We start from the raw sequence: 18,726 nt of genomic DNA, 5'->3' as shown, positions 1-18,726 counted from the left end.
AACCAGTTAAAAACCACAGGAGATGTTATGTCATTATAAGATAAAGCATGTTTACAAATAACGACCAGCCTTTAGGCAATTCTGACAACAGATTGCTCATAAGATTTATATAGATACTAACAATAATTCTCATGATTAATTGTTGAAAGAACTCGAAACTCAGTTTAGGTGTTTGTTACAAGTACAAAACATGTACTTGTACTTACATTTGTATCTATCTGATATCAGCTGCATATTAAAGCTCAACCAACATACGGAATTAGGCGTACGGCTACCGTCGGTATGTTACGAAATTCATAGCAACTTGTTAGCTAGCAACATATTCACACTGTCCACCTGCTCCATCTCAGCTCTATGTGCTTTCCAGCCTCTCAGCTTCTTCATCTGCAAGAGTGAGATACATGAACAAGTTGATCTAACCCAATAATTTTTTGTTCCTGATATACAAAGTGCTTGACGTTATGTTGCCCTGTGCAGGAAAGAGTACCTTGGGATGGATTCTTCCTGCGAAAACACCGGCTGAAACATTCCAGATAAGGAATATTGGGGACTGGAATATGCTTTCCCGCAAGATCAAGAGGCCAACTGAAATAAGAGAAAATCATTTTGGCTCGTTCCAAATGTGAAGAAGCAGGTTAAAAATGAGAATTTATTTGAGTGGAACTTAAGATTGTTGCTAAATAACCTAAACTTGTGAGGATAATTTCCAGTCAAGAGCTAACATTGCTCCTATGGATGGGCTTCGATACTAACATCGTGGTTCATTTTTTTAATTCCCACTGCTAACAGTTTCAGGTCACAACTGACACAGCTGAAGGTGCAATACATAACCATGAAACTGAGGGAGAATAATAGAACTCCTCCAGGAATGATTATGGTGTTCAACAAATGTTAAACTTCATAGTTTTATTTCAAGACACATAAGGAACAAGATTACTAGTGGCTGAAAGAGAACAATTAAGGTCATACACTCATACCTTACAAGGCCAATGACAATTGAAACCAGCCACAGCTTCCAGTTAAGCCTCACAGTTGAAGTAAATTTCCCAAGAAATTCGATAATCAAGACCTACCAAAAGAGCAGCTTTGTTACTGGAATGACAGATAACAAAGAAACTTTTAGCACCTGTGCAAGATCTACTTACCTGAAATATAAAGGTTATCCCTATTATGCCCATGAAGAACTTGTTGTTTGTGACTCCTCTGAAGACATTCTTTTCATCTGGTTTTCGAGCATTGAACTCATTGAAGATCTAATAATACAAAGAAGTCATGAAAGAATAAAAATCTCATTTTAAGCTTACAAATCTAACTTAAAAAGCACTGCATCCCATGAGAAACAAAAGGATCTTAAAAGTAGAATGAAAAGCTAATACAAAACAATGACTCCCATCAGAACCAACACAAATGGTCAGACATCTCATGGGGTGACATAGCAATGCAACTAAATCCAAGGAACAATTTCGCAAATAAGCAATCTTTTCTAGGTGTTTTCCCTAATTGGATTGAGGGATCGAATCAATTATAAAAAAATGAGTTTATTCTAAAGGGACTTTAAGTGGTATCCGCATGAATACCATTTTTAGGGTACACAATTTCGGGAAGAGGGATATAAACGCAGATAAGGGATTTTTGAAGGGTGTACATAGGCAAAATCGAAATAAATATATTGGGGAAGGGAAAATCTTTCATAACGTGAGTGTCCCAGAAATGCCTCATATAGACTCTCATGGTGGATATGAGGACGAAAGGATCTTCCAGCTAAATTAAGATTCTTTTTGCTCTAAGAAGCTTTTGATCTCAAAGCCAGATGACTTTTTAAATGAAGAATGAATATGCCAAGAAAAGATGTAAATGAATTCTTTGGTGGTGAGATGTTGGTTTAACATTAAGACATGAAGTGCAAATTATTTTACATACTTGGCATAGAACGAATGTATTAAAAATGAAGGTATTCTTCACTTTCTCAGCATGATCTCGACTTTCATGGTTCAAGTGTAGTATGGTCCTGCCTCTGAAGTTAAAAACTTGGAGGATGGTCACCTGATAAACAGCCTGCAGTTACATTCATAAAATCAGATGAGGAAACTGGTTTTAAAAAATGCAGTCTGCAAATATGAAGACTGCATGCATGCTTGTCTTCTACATATAAATTTATATTCACCTGTATGAATAAATTTCGCCACATTATATTTGTTATGAGAGGTTCCCTTCAGAGTAAGTGAATCATTATCAGTATTCAGAAGAAATTGTGCAGGTTAAGCAAAAAGAATCTGCAATAATATAAGAAGAATAACATCTCCTAAGTGCCATGTTTGGACAGGGAAAATGAAAGCTCAACCAAATGTCAACCAACATGTCTGAATCAACATGTAGCTGCTTCCTTCTAGCCTGCTGGGTATAGAAAGATGATTGGAAGGACCAAGCAAGAAGGTAGACATGCTTTTCAAATATTTAAAGTAGGAGAAATCTTGATAGCTGGGGTATGGTTTACAGGATACACAACTACATAGGCTTTTATATTTACACTAAGGCATCGCCGACAAACTGATAGAGTTTCTTTGCTCCATATGACCTAACAGGCTATGTAAAGAGAAATAATTCCTGAAACAAATATCAATGGGATAAGAAGAACCAGAAATTTAATTTAGCAAGAAAATGCACCCATATGCCTGACAAGAATTCTCATAGATCAGCAGAGGAAAAAGGTTTCCCAACCTTCGACCAACAGGGTTTCTTTTCATAAGCTTGTCTGTTGGTGGTTCAGTCGCCAATGCAAGAGCTCCAAGTGTGTCCATAATGAGGTTGATCCAGAGTAGCTGTTACAGGGAATAAATGCTAAATTCATTACACAAAAATAAATGGAAAAAATAGTGAACAGAGAAAAGGAATATAAAGAATGTTCTAACAAATTTTCATGTAGTCAAATTCAGAAATATAAGTAAATCATAAAATTATTTTTTGTACTTTCAAAAGAAAGCAAATGTACTATTCCAATCACAAAATTATGTCATTTAACAGCTGCATTATGTAAAACTCAAAGGACAATTGCATATGTGAAACTATATCTGAGAAACTTATTCTGGGGCATGAAACTTTGCCTCCAGATCCATGAAAAGATTGTATCCAACCTGAACAGCATTTAGAGGTACATCACCAGATGACATAGAAGCAATCACATTAATTACAAGTGCTGCAACATTCACAGTGAGCTGGAACTGGATAAACTTTTGAATATTTGCATACACGGATCGTCCCCAGCGGACAACCTACAATAGGTGAGGAAATCCTAAGTATCTTCATGCTTTTTACCAGTCAGAATGGATCATTAAAATGTAAAACAAACCTTAACAACTGTGGCAAAATTGTCATCCAGTATAATAATATCTGAACTTTCTTTTGCAACTTCTGTCCCTTGAATACCCATGGCAAGGCCTATATCTGCCTAAAGAACAACAAAGAGTTTGAATACATAAGAATATGAAAGACAAAAGTTCACACTAGTACTCAGCATTTCAACAAAACAAACAGGCATGAAACCTCGTGCAGTGCAGGAGCATCATTAGTGCCATCTCCAGTAACAGCAACCACATGACCCTTCCTCCTTAAAGCTTGGACAAGCAGAAGTTTGTCATTAGGAGAGGAGCGTCCCATTACCTGGACATTGAGTAATTGCATCTTATCCAATTGCTACCTAGAATGAGATATGACTGAAGGTAGAACAAAAAGACACTTCTATTCTGATTTTCTTTTGGAAAAGATGAGGCAATTGATTCTTAAAAGTAAGAGGACACCATAAAGTTAGTACCTAGTAGAAACAAGATGTTTAGTAGTTAATAACAAGAAACATTAATTCATTTGAAATTTGGCAGGTCAATACTTGCATAAGGGTGCAATTATTAATCATTTTCTGCAGGGAGGGACGTAAGGGGTGAGGGATAGTTAAAACTTATTAGAAGTTACTTTAAGTTAGTTAAATACTTGATTTGTTCTTAAGATGGATATTCAATAATTTAATTTACTATGCACTAATTTGTTGTCATCTTATTCATTAAGAGTATTATACTGTCAAATTCACATAAGAGACATTATTTAAGTAATATATAGATTGTGAAATTCCTCTTGGCATGGAGAAAGTAAAGATATTCTGTAAATTAAGTACAGATAGACTATATACAACTAGATCTCACCCTTCATTTGAAGAATAGTTTTAGTGCATCAAACTGAACTTATTTTAGTTAAGATTAAAAAGGTTATAAGAAAATGGCCATGATCATGATTGTTAAGTTCTCTTTACATTATAACTTCAAATTTTCTCAAATCAAAATCTCTAAGATCATTTTCAAAGTTTCCCTTGACTTTTCTTCAAATTTTCCATGAGCGACCAATTTGAAAATTGCTCATTAAAGAGGATTCCACAGTTTATCTATTATAGTGCTATTTATTGTCAGTTCATTGAGATGTGCTCTTTGTCTAATTTTAACGTTCCAGTAATTTAATGTGAACCATTACTTCCTCAACTTTCATGTTAGTTGTCTTCAATCTCTGGTTTGAGAAAACTTGTATTGTAACAGTAAAATAGCTAGAGCAATTACAGTACATTACCATTAAACTATTCCTAGTTGTCTTTTAATTTTTAAGTTAAGACTTATTTTAGTCGAAAGAAAGGGAGCTTATTGAATACAAAACAAGGCACAATAAAGAATGTTAGAATATAGATTAAGACTACCAATTTTTAATAGCTTAATCTTTTAGATTAATTGGCAAGAATTTGCATGTAGCTATTTGTCTTTGTTGTTCAATTTTTTCTCTCCTTTCTTTTGAGAAGGTCGGCACTCCCAGGCCTTGATGAAGAGCAGCCCGCAAAAGGGAAAGCGGTGGAGATGACACACTCGCTAGTTGGGCACATCGAGAGGATGACTACAACAGACTGAGCAGTGTCAATCACTGTTCGCTAGTTATTTTAATCTAGTACAGCAAAATTTTGAGTTAATATGTTATCAAAGCAGGAGGTACTTGGTTCAATTCTCCAATAGTTTAGTTTAAATTGACTTCTTGGACTCATTAAAATACCTTAAGATTCTAGAGTAATAGGTGAGCTAACAAGAAAAATAAAAAATTAAAACGATGTATTAAGTGGGGTGAATATCACCTATCCACCATATGCACATTTGGATTGGAGGGTGGGAGAAGCTAGTATGATGATATCTTAGAGAAAGTTCAAAAAGATGACTTTATTACAAATGTCAAAGATGCCCTTAAAATTGTGCGGTGAGTATTAACTCATCAACTGTTCTAAAAACTTAAGCTAATAGAGAATAATAGTTTTATTTTATCATACTTTAACACTCTCCTTCACTTCTGGGTTCAAGAGTCGAGACACTTTTAAGAGGCCCAAGAAGTATACAACATAAATGAATAAATTTTTTATATTTTAAACAATAGATGAGCCTAATAAGATTTAAACTCAGAACCTCTGCTCTAATAACATATTAACTCGTCAGCTACTCTAAAAACTAAAGTTGATAAAGAATGATAGTTTCATTATGTTGTACATTATTAACCGTATGAAAGGTTAAAAAAAATGAATTTACCAATTTACCTTATCAATTTTCCAACCTCTTTATCCTTTATTAGGTTAACTGATTGAAAAGGAATTCCTAATAAGTCAGTGATAATTACACTTTGACCTAGAATAATTGGGGTTTGTTATTGTTAAAAGTATGACATTGTTGGTCCATTATATGATAGCTTATAAATTTTTTTAAGCTAATTGATTATCTAACATGGTATCAAAGCTTAGTTTTCCTGAGGTCTAGAGTTTAAACCTTATTTAATGTCATTTAATCTCTCTTTTCTATTATTTATTCTTGTGCAGTGTGCAAAGCTGCACCTTTTATTTGTCTGCACACAGTATATAGGGACGCATGTGAGGAAGCTTGTTATATTGTTGGTATGTTACTTAACAGTTATCAAAACATTTCAAAAGGTTTTTGGTCTTAATAAGGGTGCTTATGTTCATAAATAAGGCCTCCATATTAGAGAATCAAGACCCAAATTCACATGACCAACGACAATGTCCGATACTTTGTCATTGTTCTAGAGAGACTTTATGAAGAAGTCATTTGGTGACCTAATGTGATGTGAACCGAGTTAGATCGGATCACATTAAAAGGAGATTAAGTTAATGGATTGAGTCTAATTATCTTATTTGGTTATTTGGTTTAGTTAGAGTCTTAGCAGATTACGATTTTATTTAATTAACTAAATTCATCTCTGGGCAGTTTCGGGAAAATATTCGTAGAATATTCTACACATATCCAAATAATATCAAACCAGTTAGATAAGGTCGCCAACCTCGAGATCTACAACTTTGATATTTATAAATTCGGAATCGATCTGCGACGAAACGAAGGGTTAATCTGAGAAGATAAAGAAGATTAGTTTTGTTGGTTTGTTAGGGTTTTAACTTAATTACTGATTTGTTAGAATTTGCTTGGAGTTGTTTAACTTAGTGAGGAGTCCCTAGGCCTCTATATATATGTGGAGGAAATCCTAATTAGAGTTGTATGAAGATGATGATCTTGTTATTAGAATTGGCTTTACCCTTATCTTCTTCTCTCTTGACTCTAGCCATTGGCGTCCTCTCCCACCTCCTTTCTTCCACCGCCCAAGTCTTTGGTCGGCCTCTTCCAGCCTCTAACCTCCCTCTTCCAGCCTCTAACCTCCCTCTTCCACAACAACTTCTCCCTCTTCATACCACGAACTAACCCTAGCATCCATATAGCAATTGGAGAGCTATCAAGCTAGGATCTAAGTTTCGGAACCGTTGCGGATCGCATTAGACCAGTTCGTAACATAATGCAATATTAAGACATAAAAAATACTAAAGTGGTAAGTACTAGAAAAAGGATAAAATTACAAATCAATGTAGAAGATTATCCAGATTCTATGCACTTCATTATATGACCAATAAAAGAAAATGCAAATAACCAATATTGAGAATTTATAAAGTATAGAACCTTTTTGTGGTCTTTTAAAATGAAATGAATCTAGTATTCCCACAAATCCGATGGACAAACCAGACTTTTAGTCTATCTATTAGCCGGTAAACAAAAGGTTCAACTGAAAACAAGAGCAGGTAGCCAGCAATTTTAGAAGTTGCAGAAAAAGAGAATATATGGGCAAGGATGAAAATTTCACAACTTTATATAAATCCATGTATAAAACTCTAACCAAAAATTTTCTGCAAGTAGTATTTTCAGGCAGGTAAAACAAGGATTTCATAGTTTATTGGTAAATAATGTTGTCAGATGTTATAGGGACTCAGTGCTTGAAAGAAATCAATGCATCTAAAGTCTAAACAACTTGTGGTAAGTTTAACATACAGTTATCTTCTCAGCCATTGCAACTCTGGCTTCTTCTGGCATGGCACGGAATGCTTTTCCCTCTATCACGGTTGGTTCTGTGGCAGCAATTCCAGAGTCAAGTATCCCACACTCCAAGGCTATGGCTTTAGCTGTCTGGATATTATCCCCAGTGACCATACGAACCTAAAAGGTAATGGACAATAAGTCTAGCATCAAGGTTGACAGTTTATTCATTATACAGCTGAAATTCTAAATATGAAGAAAGTAAGAAACAAACAGACAAGCATTTCTTCCTGAAACATAATGTGGTAACAATCTCTAAAAACATATCGTGATGCTTCATAAAAGTAGCTATATTCATTCTTATTTGCCTATCATTGTCTTAGTGAGTACCTAAACATCTCTATTTTCTATGATTTACCAAAATGTTGTTTGATCATTAAAAATTGAAATATTTCAAAATTTTCACTTGTGGATATTGTATACCTTCTAAAGGGAATTGATAAGTTAGATTTAATTGTAACCTAGTCAGCTTATATTAGTTTGCGATCAAGAAGAAACAAGATAGAGCAAAGGAGTAGACATTAAAATTGTAATGCTGGGTTGCAATTTCAAGCAGAAGAATGTGAAAAACAAAAGCAAAAGGGAAGGGGAAAAAAATGGAAAGAAATCCAATACATGGTATTAGACAAGAAGTCCTGAATTTGGATCGGGCTTGGATTGGGATAAGAAAAACAATGGCTATATGGTACGGAGAGAAAAAAGAAAGAAAGAGTGAGAGAGAGAGAAAGAGAGAAAGAGAAAGAGAGTTTGGATTGGGCTTGGATTGGGCTTGGATCGGGATTGGGTTTGGCCGATCCGGATCAGGATTAGCCGATCCTGCAAATTATGATAAAAATCACATTTCTCTAACAACTTAAACTTTTAGAGTAATTGGACAAAATAGACTATTACAAAGTCTAAAACAAACATTTTGTAATCCAAATTTTTGGAGATCTAAATTATAAACTGCATGATAGGAAAAAATTCAACCATTTGGTGCTCAAATCTTCATATAGATTCTTTTTACCTCTATTGGAGAAAGTTAACATAAGACATAAGACCTAGTGTCCTAAATTTCTTTTTCAATGACAAAAGAGAAAAGAAAAAGAATAAAGAACAACGAAGATTAACTTCTTTTTTTCAAAAGAAGAAAATACTTTACAAGCTTGAAAACATCACACAACATTCTGTTGATTACTACTGGCAAAAGAGTAACTGCATAGAATATAAACAGACTATTATGATAAAGGCTGAGTACTTAGTGGATGGATATAACATTCAAGCATACAATTTCTATGAGATTAATAGTTTTATGAAAGCAAACTGTGAAAAACTACAGATCTCTGTGAAATGCACTTCCGATCAAAACCATGCACAAAGAGTACATAAGCCTTAAGCAATAAAACAGGAGAAGAAAATCAGGAAGTCATACCACTGAACATGAACAAAAGAATTCAGTGCAGCATGACAGCGGTCAGATTATTAGCAGACTCCTCTTTACAAGCATGTAATGCATTATAGGATATAAAACAAGTCAATGGAGATGATACCTTGACACCTGCAGTAGAGCATAATTTTACAGCATCCTTTACTCCTGGACGACAAGGATCCTACAAGATGACAAAGAAATTTGAGCAAAATAGCTATAGTGAAAAGATTTATTAGGGAATTGTAATTATGACCGTGCCTTCCGGCATGCCCTGTGTTGATGATGTCATGACACTTGAACGGGCTATGCCAATGGCATAGCCTTGTGCTGAACTGTGCTGGTCCGCACGGGTTTCGTACTTTTTATTATTTCACACTACAAAAACAAATTTGGCATCTACAAATGATAGATCTATCTCAATTTGTTCGATTTATTATTCGTAAGGATCTTTCTAAACAGATCAAGCATTTTAGTGCTAGATCTACAAAACTACTCTTTAAAATGTAGGAATGAAAAGGAAAAATGTGATTTCTCCCAAAATTTCACTAAATTTCAAAAACATAAAAAAATTAATACACCAAATTATTCAAATTGAGTCAAAATTAGTATAGGAAGTTATGAACATATTAGATTATCCATATGAGTGGATTTGAAACTAAATTTTATAATTTTTAGCTAAAATTTCAGCATAATTAGGTTTTCCCCAATTTTGTCCCAAATTTCATAAAAATCTGAAATTAATATATCAAATTCATATCAAATTGAGTCAAATTTGATATATGAACGTGTTAGATTAACTATATTCAACAAGGTTTTGATTTAATTATTGTCAATTAATGAATGTATTCAATTATGTTTCTAGTTGACTATTGTTATATTTATAAAATAGGTCACTTACAATATTATCTATGGAGAAAAGATTCTAATGTAGGCTTTGATACATATATTCAAAATAAAAACTAATGATTGTTGTGTCGAAGATACCAAAACATCTTAAATACTCTCAAAAATTCATTAGGGATGTGCCAAAGACGTGCAAGAGGTACACAAGGGTGTGCCGAAGGCATGCCAACCGGAGATTGATGTGTCCCTTCAGCACAACCAACCTTGGAAAAACACAGACAAATAAGCATGCACGCGCACAAATACACCAAGTTTGATTAGAACTTTAAAAAAGTTTTAACTTCTTTTTGTGCATTGAGTCAACCTTGGTGTCTGCAAATGGCAGTATGAAGCAGGACAAATTCCTTACTTCTTACCTCAGGATGTGCATTTGCAAACCCTTGTGTGCATTCAATGGTTAGAAAGGTACTAAACTTTCTTCAAAAGTGCAACAGAGAAAATATATCTTTCCTAAGAGTGGTTATTTGTATCAGTTCACTAGAAAAGAACAATTCTCCGATGGTACAAGTTCTATTGCCAAGTCCTTGAACAATAAAACTAGCTGCTAATTTATTTTTTCTTGTCCCTTAAGAAAGTAATTGGGTCATACATTACACTACTGAACGATGGAAATGCTAATCAACTTTTAGCAACCTCCAAAGAGTTAAAATGAGCAACAATCACTGAAAGGGAAGTATAATGGCAAGTAGATACCAGAATTCAGAAAACATTACCATTTCACAAAGAACTTAATTTTTTTTAGTATTCTCCCTGTGCATTTTATCTTGCTCACATTCATATTTACACAACCCTATAATTTGAAGGACTTTATCATGTCATGTTTCTTCTGTCACATCTTTTTCACAAGTTTCAGTTAAGTGTGAGATGCTCACAAAAATGAAACAAAGATCAAAACCAAGAAATACATATCTAAGCAGGCACCTTTATTCCAACAACCCCAAGCAGAATAAGTTCGTCCTCAGGCAACTCCCACTTTTCTATTTCTTCCTCGTTTGGAACATTTTCCAGATTATAGGGAAGATATGCAAATGCAACACAGCGTAGGCTAGATACTGCCATATCTTCGATTGCTTGCTTATATTCATTCACCTGCAACGTTTAGGAGCTTAGAAACAAAATTACGACTATAGATTTGCAAAACAAAACTAGATAGCCTGTACCTTGTCAGAACTCATTGGTTGAACCAAACCATCCAGAGAAAGCCAGCTATTACAGGAAGCTAGGACAAGTTCAGCAGCACCTTTCCAATGGATATGAACATTCCTGTCTGGCTGCGAGCACAAAATGTCACACCCATAATCTTAAATTTTAATACCGCCAAGATATTCACACAATAGAATGCCAATTGCATTGGGAAGACTAAGTAAAAATGGAGAAAAGTAAGATATTGAACATCAGAGTCCACGAAAGTAAGACATTGAACATCCACAGTGGCTACTAAATTATAGTTTAAAATATGCTATATGGAAGATATTCCTAGAAGCAAGGTTCCCAGTTTCGGCCGATCCCGATCCCAGTTGACTAGTTTCGGCTGCGGTTTCGGCCGTTTCGGCCGAAACCCGACTCGGGGGACATCAATAATTGATGTCCCCACCCCCCCACCTGCCTCTCTCCCTTTTCTCTCTCTCTTTCTCTCTTTTCCTCTCTTTCCTCTCTTTCTCTCTTTTCTTTCTTTCTCTCTTTTCTTTCTTTCTCTCTTTCTCACGGATCTCTTACTCTCTTTCTCACCGGTGACTGAATAGTGAGTAGATCTCCATCTCTCCGGTGATCTCGACCTCCGGCGACGTTATCCGACGACCTCAATCTCCGGCGACCTTCGGTAAGTTTTTTTTTCAGTTTTTTTTTTTTTTCCATTGTGCTGCACCTGCAGCAGGTGCTGCTGCAGCAGCTGCAGCAAGTGCAGCATGCTGCTGCTGTGAGCTGCAGCAGAGACTTCTCTGCTGCTGCTGCTGCAGTAGAGAGTAGAGACTATATTTTATTTTAATTTTTATTTATGTTTTTTAGTTACAGAGCTAAAATATCAATGGCTCCGAAAGAGAAGTCATATGATACCGACATTGGGTGGCAACATTGCAGCACTATTGGGCAAGATAAAAGACGCGTTAAATGCAACTGGTGTGGAAAGGAAATGAGTGGTGGTGTCAGCCGTTTGAAAGAACATTTAGCTGGAAGACAAGGAAATGTAGCAGCTTGCACTCAAGTGTCTTTGGAAGTTAGAAAGCAGATGTTGGCTCATTTAATTGGCAAAAAGAAGGATAAACAATCTGCACAACAAAGAGAGTCAATGATTCGTGAAGAATTGATGCATAATCCTGTACACATTGATGATGATAGCAGTGAGCAAAGTGAGGAGAATGAGGACAGACAGATGAGGAGGACAATGAAAGAGAGCAGAAATATGCATAGAGAAGAGGAAGAGATGAGAAGAAGCACTGGTGGTAATTTTCAGAGATCTAGATCAGTTAATATACGAGGAGAGAGAGAATATGGGGGCAGTAGTTCTACCCATAGGACTCCTGGTGTTACAGCAGAGTCTGAAAATATTGGACCAATGGATACATATCTTCAAAAAAAAAAGGGGTCGTACACAGACTTCAATCAAGACAGCTCTCAAAGGAATTAAAAATGCAAAGAAACACATTGGTAAAGCTATCTCTAAATTTTTCTTCTACAACCATATTCCTTTCAATGTAGCTGATAGCCCTTACTATCACACTATGGTGGATGCTATACAATCAGTAGGGCCTGGTGTTCCCCCTCCTAATTTAAATGATATTGCTACTAAATATCTTGACTCAGAGGTAGATAAACTTCATACTTATATTGAGACATTTAAACGGTATTGGGATGAATTTGGTTGTACACTGATGTGTGATGGGTGGAGTACACAAAACAGAAGAAATATAATTAATTTCTTAGTGTATTCTGGCATGGGGACAATATTTTTGAAGTCTCTGGATGCTACTGCTTATTTCAAAAATGCAGATTATATTTGTCAGTTGATGGATGAGGTGGTACAAGAAATTGGTGAAAAAAGAGTAGTCCAAGTGGTTACTGATAATGGGGCAAATTATAAAGCTGCTGGAAATTTACTGATGATTAAAAGACCTCATTTATATTGGACGCCATGTGCTGCACATTGTATTGATCTGATGTTAGAGGATATTGCAAAAGAGCCTGAAATTGACATGGTCATATGTGAAAGTCAGAGGTTAACAAATTTTATATATAACCATGAGTGGGTTCTTAATTTACTCAGGCAGATAACTGGTGGTAGGGAGATCATCAGACCCGGCGTCACTAGATTTGCCACTCACTTTTTAGCCTTGGAGAGCATCATGCGCTACAAGGATGATATTATGCGGATGTTTACATCACAGGAGTGGTCTATGAAAATTAAGAATATGAAACCTAAAGATAAATCTTTAGGTGAAACTTTGAAAAATATGGCTCTTGAAAATACATTTTGGGATAATATTACAATTGCCACCGCAGTATTTGAGCCTATTGTCAAAGTATTAAGACTTGTAGACAGTGATGACAAGTCTGAGATGGGTTTCTTATATGAGGCAATGGACATAGCTAAAGAATCAATAAAAAAAATGTGGGCCAAAGTTATAGGAAATGGTGGAAGATGATTGATTCTAGATGGAACAAACAACTACATAGAGATATACACGCTGCTGGTAAGCATGCTTTTAAGTTCTAAGTTTTAATTTACTTTTATTTATGAATATTTAAAATTTGAATGCTTACAATTTACAAATTTTAAATTTCTACAGGGTATTTTCTTAATCCAAGATTTCAATTCTCTAAAAATGTCAATAATGATAGTGAAGTCTTGTTGGGGGTTAGAAAGGTGATCAGCAAGCTTGAGCCCGATATTCATAAACAAATCCTGTGCGATCAAGAAGTGAGTTATGATTCAATTAAATAATTTTATTATTATTTGTTTCAAGTTTTAATTTTCAATATAATCAATAAGCTAATAATATATTTCTGATTTCAGATGGAGAGATATAGATTGAGAGCTGGGCAATTCAGTACAGCTAAAGTTGCTGCAGCTATATCTCATAACACTCCAGCTGAATGGTGATCTATTTATGGATGGGAGGAGGCACCAAATTTGACGCCAATAGCAAAGAAGATTTTAAGTCAAACTGTGTCTTCATCACAGTGTGAAAGAAATTGGACTACTTTTTCCTTAATCCACACAAAAACACGCAACCGACTGACGATGGAAAGATTGGATAAGTTAGTTTTTTGTCATTATAATATGAGATTGAGGGAGAGAAATTTAAGAAGAAAGGCAGAAAATGAACAATTGATTGATTTAAATCATGTTTTTGATGAAGAAGACCCCTTGACTCCATGGATCAGAGAAATGGAGGACAGGTTATTAGATGACAGAGATAACCCATGGTTAGATGAAATATTGGGAGAGATCACGACGAGGGCAGAGGCTGGTACGAGTCATAGTCCTGATGATACATATGGTGGTGAGATCGTTCTATCTAAATTTGTTGAGGAAAGTCAAGGAGGCATAAGGAGTGAAGACAAAGAAACTGAGGATATATATACATATCAGCGACGTCGTCATGAGATGCATTTTGGTTCCTATGATTATGGTACATCGAGTATTTATTGTTTGGAGCCATCACAAGATCCATATACTAGTTATTGTCCTCAGTATCCTCAGTATTCTCAGGCACAAGATCCAAATGCTGGTTATTATCCTCCTCAAACGCAAGTCACACAACAAGATCCAAATGCTGGTTTTTATCCTCCTCAAACGCAAGTCACACAACAAGATCCATACAATATGATTAGTATGATGGAATCACTTTTTGGAGCATCAGGTCCCAGACATCAATATTTACAAACTTATGGTGATTATGATGATGAAGACCAAGGTTCCAAAAATCGGTATCGGGATCGGGATCGGCTGTCCGAAAAAACGATACGTATCGGCTGTATCGACCGTATCGGCCGTATCGGCTGCCTGTATCAGATCAGATTATTTTAATTAAATAAAATTTTAAATATTATTAAAAATGTTAGAGAAATTTCTAAAAATTTAGAAAAAATTATAAAAAAATAAGAAATAATAATTACTCACATATAAAGCCTAAAAAGTAAAAATATCTTTTTCTCCTTCTCTTTTTTTCTATTCATTCTCTCCCACATTCTTTTTTTTATCTTTTTCTCTTTCTTTCTCACCTTTTTTTTTTAATCTTTCCCTCTCCCACACTCTCTCTTTCATTTTCTCTCTCTCATGCCCCATTTTTTTTAATCTTTCCTCTCTCTCTCACTCTCTCTCTTGCTCTTTCCCTCTCTCTCTCCTTTTCTCTCCCTTCCTCTCTCTCCCTCACTCTCTCTCTCCCTCTCTCTCTACTGCTGCTGACAGCAGCAGTTGTCAACTGCTGCTGTCAGCAGACAGTTGTCAGCAGACAGCTGTCTGCTGCCTGCTGCAGCCACCTGCAGCAGGCCAGGCCGAATGGTTTCGGCCTGGATCGGGATCGGCTATAGCCGATCCCGATCCGTTTCGGCCGATCCCACTCGGGATCGGCCGAAACTCAAATCCTTGATGAAGACTATAGAAATTTACGAGAACCAGCTCGGTATTCAACAAAGTTTTAAATTTTGAGTAAGTTAATACATTTTTTTAAGTTTTTAGACTTCATATGTGAGTAATTTTTGTTTTCTTATTTTTTGTCATTTTTCTAAATTTTTCTGCATTTTTAAATAATATTTAGAATTTTATATAATTAAAAAATAGTCCGATCCGATACGAACGGCCGATACGGCTGATACGGCCGATACGTATCATTTTTTTGGACAGCCGATACCGATCCCGATCCCGATACTGGGAACCTTGCCTAGAAGGATGATTAGATATTGTCAATTGATAAAGAAGAAAAGTAAATCATGGATGGCCGTGCCGAGCTGTGCCGGCCCGCTTGCCGGTCAATGTGCTATGTGGAGCCCTTTTTTTTATTTTTTTATTTTCATCAATCATTATTAAATCAACTGATTAGTTGATCATTTAGAAGGCCTAGATAAAATTGCTAATAATGAGACTAGAGATAATAATGATGATGGTGATGGTGATAATATTGAGACTTAGTTTGATGGCGGTGATGATAGAGATGAAACATACGGTTATGTTTATGTTACACAATCTTTTTAGAGAAGTATTATTTTTACAAAGAACTTGAGTTTGTAAGTTGCAGAACATTAGGATAGGTGTACCCATAGGATAATATATTCATCAGAATTACCATCATATTAATCACACTCACTAGAGTCAGAACACTCTCATTATATTCTATATCGACAATATGCATATGCGCTTATGGTGTGTCTGTGCCTGTGCAATGCTGATCATTCTCATGCATATTTAATATTTATATCATATCATAGGAGAATTATAAAATTTCTATTTGTATGAAGATTATGTAAGACATTATTACGAGCAATACTATTAGGAATAGGTTTTGAAAAATATCAACATTATTTAATATAACATTCTCGTATTATTCTTATGCCGGCAAATGAAATATTTAATCCTCCTCATCATATTACGTTCAACTAGATAATAATTTTAATTATTAAATTATTATTAATTAATATTATGTTTTCAATTATATTATGGAGTATTCAATTATATTATGAAGTGTTCAATCATTAATATTAGTTCTAATAAATATCCTTAATCATAGTATGTGTTGAATAATATTTATATATAGCTGTTGCTTTATCTTTAATAAAATAAGTCATTTACAAAAATAATCTAAAGATAAAGCATTGTAATGTAGGTTTTAAACTTTTAATACATATATTTAAACCAAAAACTAAATATTGACATATCAAAGACCCAATAACATCTTTAAATATCTTAAAAAGTTTATTAAAAATATTATAAATACATGCTAGTGGCAAGGCAGGGCGTGCTACTCGGCACGTCCCATGCTGACCAGCATGCCCATCCTTGGAATTAATTACATGGACTCCTAAGAACATATATGGATTTTGGGCTGTTAGAATATAAAAAGATAAAACGTCGATTTTGGGTCCCTAACATGATTCAAACACATTATAGCAATGTATCCAAATCATGAATTGAAGTATCAGCTGATTCTAATACATATTGCTGAAATGGATCAGCCAACATGGATGGTCGATATAGCTAATAAGGCTGATATGTATCGTGCTTTTTAACACCCGAACCCCATCCTAAAATTAGTACTTCAAAAATTTATTTAAATAGTTTAATTCTTAGAGTAGTTGGTCATTTAACATGGTATTAGAACAAAAGGTCTTGAGTTCGAATCCCATTGGGCCTATGTCATTTGAAATATAAAATAAAGGTTCTGAAACTCAGTATTGACAACGAGGGAAAAGGCATAACTTCCATGGGAGAGAGGTTTCTGTTCATAATACTTTCTCGATGTGCAAATCAATCTAGTAAATAAACTATCATAATAATGGGTAAGAACTACATTAATGCGTTAAATCTCGAAGCAACATTACAAAGGAATTTTTTTTGTTAAACAAGAAATTATCTCAAGAAATATTTTTGTTGACAAAGGTAAAGGATGATCTGTCAACAATGACATATGTCATTTTGTGAGGTATCCATCAAAAAGTTGAACTAATTTGGTCAGCTGATTTAATTTCAAAAATGCATACCAGCTGAACTGCAACACCACCACGTTTCTTCTCAGAGTTGAAAGGAATGGCATGAAGGATAGAAGATTTTGACCTCACGTCATGGAAATCAATCCCCATCTACAAAAGGAAATGCCAATAATGTTCAATATCTCTAACAAAATGACAAGGAAATGAACAAGAAATACTAATGTGTACCTTGACGCCCCAAGAAAGGATCGCTTTCTCAGTAGGTGGGCCTGTGATCTCAACAGCAGCACCATCCTACCAAAGAGGTGGTTCAATATAAATCAAATATGTACTTTTTGTCAATTTTACTAAATTTTTAAATGATAGATATTCACTAAAAATGTATTCTAGCATTTGTATACAAAAAAAAAAAGTTACTTTACCATCAGTTACATGTCAAGACAATTATTATTGCTAAAAGTTTGACACATTAACTCATATTTCCACATTTGGCTGTTATCCTAAATATTGACTCTTCCAAATTAACAAAGTTTCAGAAGAACTTTATGTAATTTAAGAGTTGAAAGAATATAGTGCAATCTGCAATCACTAGCAAGTCAAAACTGTTCTAAAAAATGTAGCATCCCAAGCTTCTAAGTTTATATGTTTGAGCTCTATCATGCTCAATACTGCATGCTACTCCGTGTATATCCGCACAAGTTCCATGCCTTTGGCGACCAAATCTTCTACATCCTCCTTTCCTTTCTTCCCTATTACCTACCTAAAAATGTTTTTCTTTAAGGTCGATGGTTATTAGTAAAGCTCTAAGAGGTCACTTATGGTGGCGACCTAGGGATAGAGGATGATTATTGTGGCATTCCTTTCTTCCTCCTTACATTATCCTCTGTCACACTCTTTATTTGTTCTCTGTCTCCCAATCTCTCCAATCAGAGCTGTAGTTTCATTTGGCATACTCCCTTCCAAATTGGAAAGAAAATGGAAAACTATAATAAATGAAGTTCCCTAATTCCGCTATCTATGGAATTCCATAATATAAGCTAAGATTTATGATACAAATGTCTTTCCTACTCCCACGATCGTTGCAAGTCCAAATCCATAATTGGAATTGGGTTTTGACTTTCATGGAGAAAGTTCGGGTAAACGCAAATTGTTAGGGTTAAGATGTAACTCTAGATCCAACAGTTAGACGGACACGTGGTTGTGCTTTGATAGATTCGAGATGGAGGAACAAATCTATCAGAGTAGATCATGGAAAGGTGGCTGAAGTAGGGGTGGTGGTGATCGGCCTAGGATTTGCGGTATGAAAGTGGGCAATGGTGAAGGTGGAAAGATGATAGTCGG

The 18,726-nt window shown here is 35.1% G+C and overlaps 1 protein-coding gene across 4 annotated transcripts in view; it reads right to left on the bottom strand.

The window, feature by feature from the left end:
* Positions 1-6: 6 nt before the first annotated feature.
* The window catches only part of LOC140779695 (calcium-transporting ATPase 5, plasma membrane-type-like), a 37,342-nt gene continuing 18,622 nt past the window's right edge, over positions 7-18,726 (bottom strand). For 3 of the 4 annotated variants that reach the window (XM_073124912.1, XM_073124910.1, XM_073124911.1), the window contains 16 exons: positions 17,614-17,679; positions 17,437-17,535; positions 10,905-11,015; positions 10,666-10,833; positions 8,963-9,022; positions 7,389-7,553; positions 3,541-3,657; positions 3,347-3,445; positions 3,132-3,269; positions 2,719-2,819; positions 2,165-2,210; positions 1,921-2,055; positions 1,146-1,253; positions 978-1,069; positions 488-585; positions 7-384 (listed from right to left, as the gene is read on the bottom strand). In XM_073124912.1, coding sequence (XP_072981013.1) covers positions 353-384; positions 488-585; positions 978-1,069; positions 1,146-1,253; positions 1,921-2,055; positions 2,165-2,210; positions 2,719-2,819; positions 3,132-3,269; positions 3,347-3,445; positions 3,541-3,657; positions 7,389-7,553; positions 8,963-9,022; positions 10,666-10,833; positions 10,905-11,015; positions 17,437-17,535; positions 17,614-17,679 — 1,635 coding nt within the window. In that variant the 3' untranslated portion in view covers positions 7-352. Of the gene's footprint in view, positions 385-487; positions 586-977; positions 1,070-1,145; positions 1,254-1,920; positions 2,056-2,164; positions 2,211-2,718; positions 2,820-3,131; positions 3,270-3,346; positions 3,446-3,540; positions 3,658-7,388; positions 7,554-8,962; positions 9,023-10,665; positions 10,834-10,904; positions 11,016-17,436; positions 17,536-17,613; positions 17,680-18,726 lie in introns of those variants that run through there. The other variant, XR_012107387.1, reaches the window with a different exon arrangement.

Source organism: Typha angustifolia, chromosome 15, assembly GCF_048772165.1.
Source record: "Typha angustifolia cultivar Huaian chromosome 15, ASM4877216v1, whole genome shotgun sequence".
In the NCBI taxonomy this organism is placed as follows: domain Eukaryota; kingdom Viridiplantae; phylum Streptophyta; class Magnoliopsida; order Poales; family Typhaceae; genus Typha; species Typha angustifolia.
Note: the sequence above shows the minus strand (reverse complement) of the source record. Positions and strands in the feature narration are given on the sequence as shown.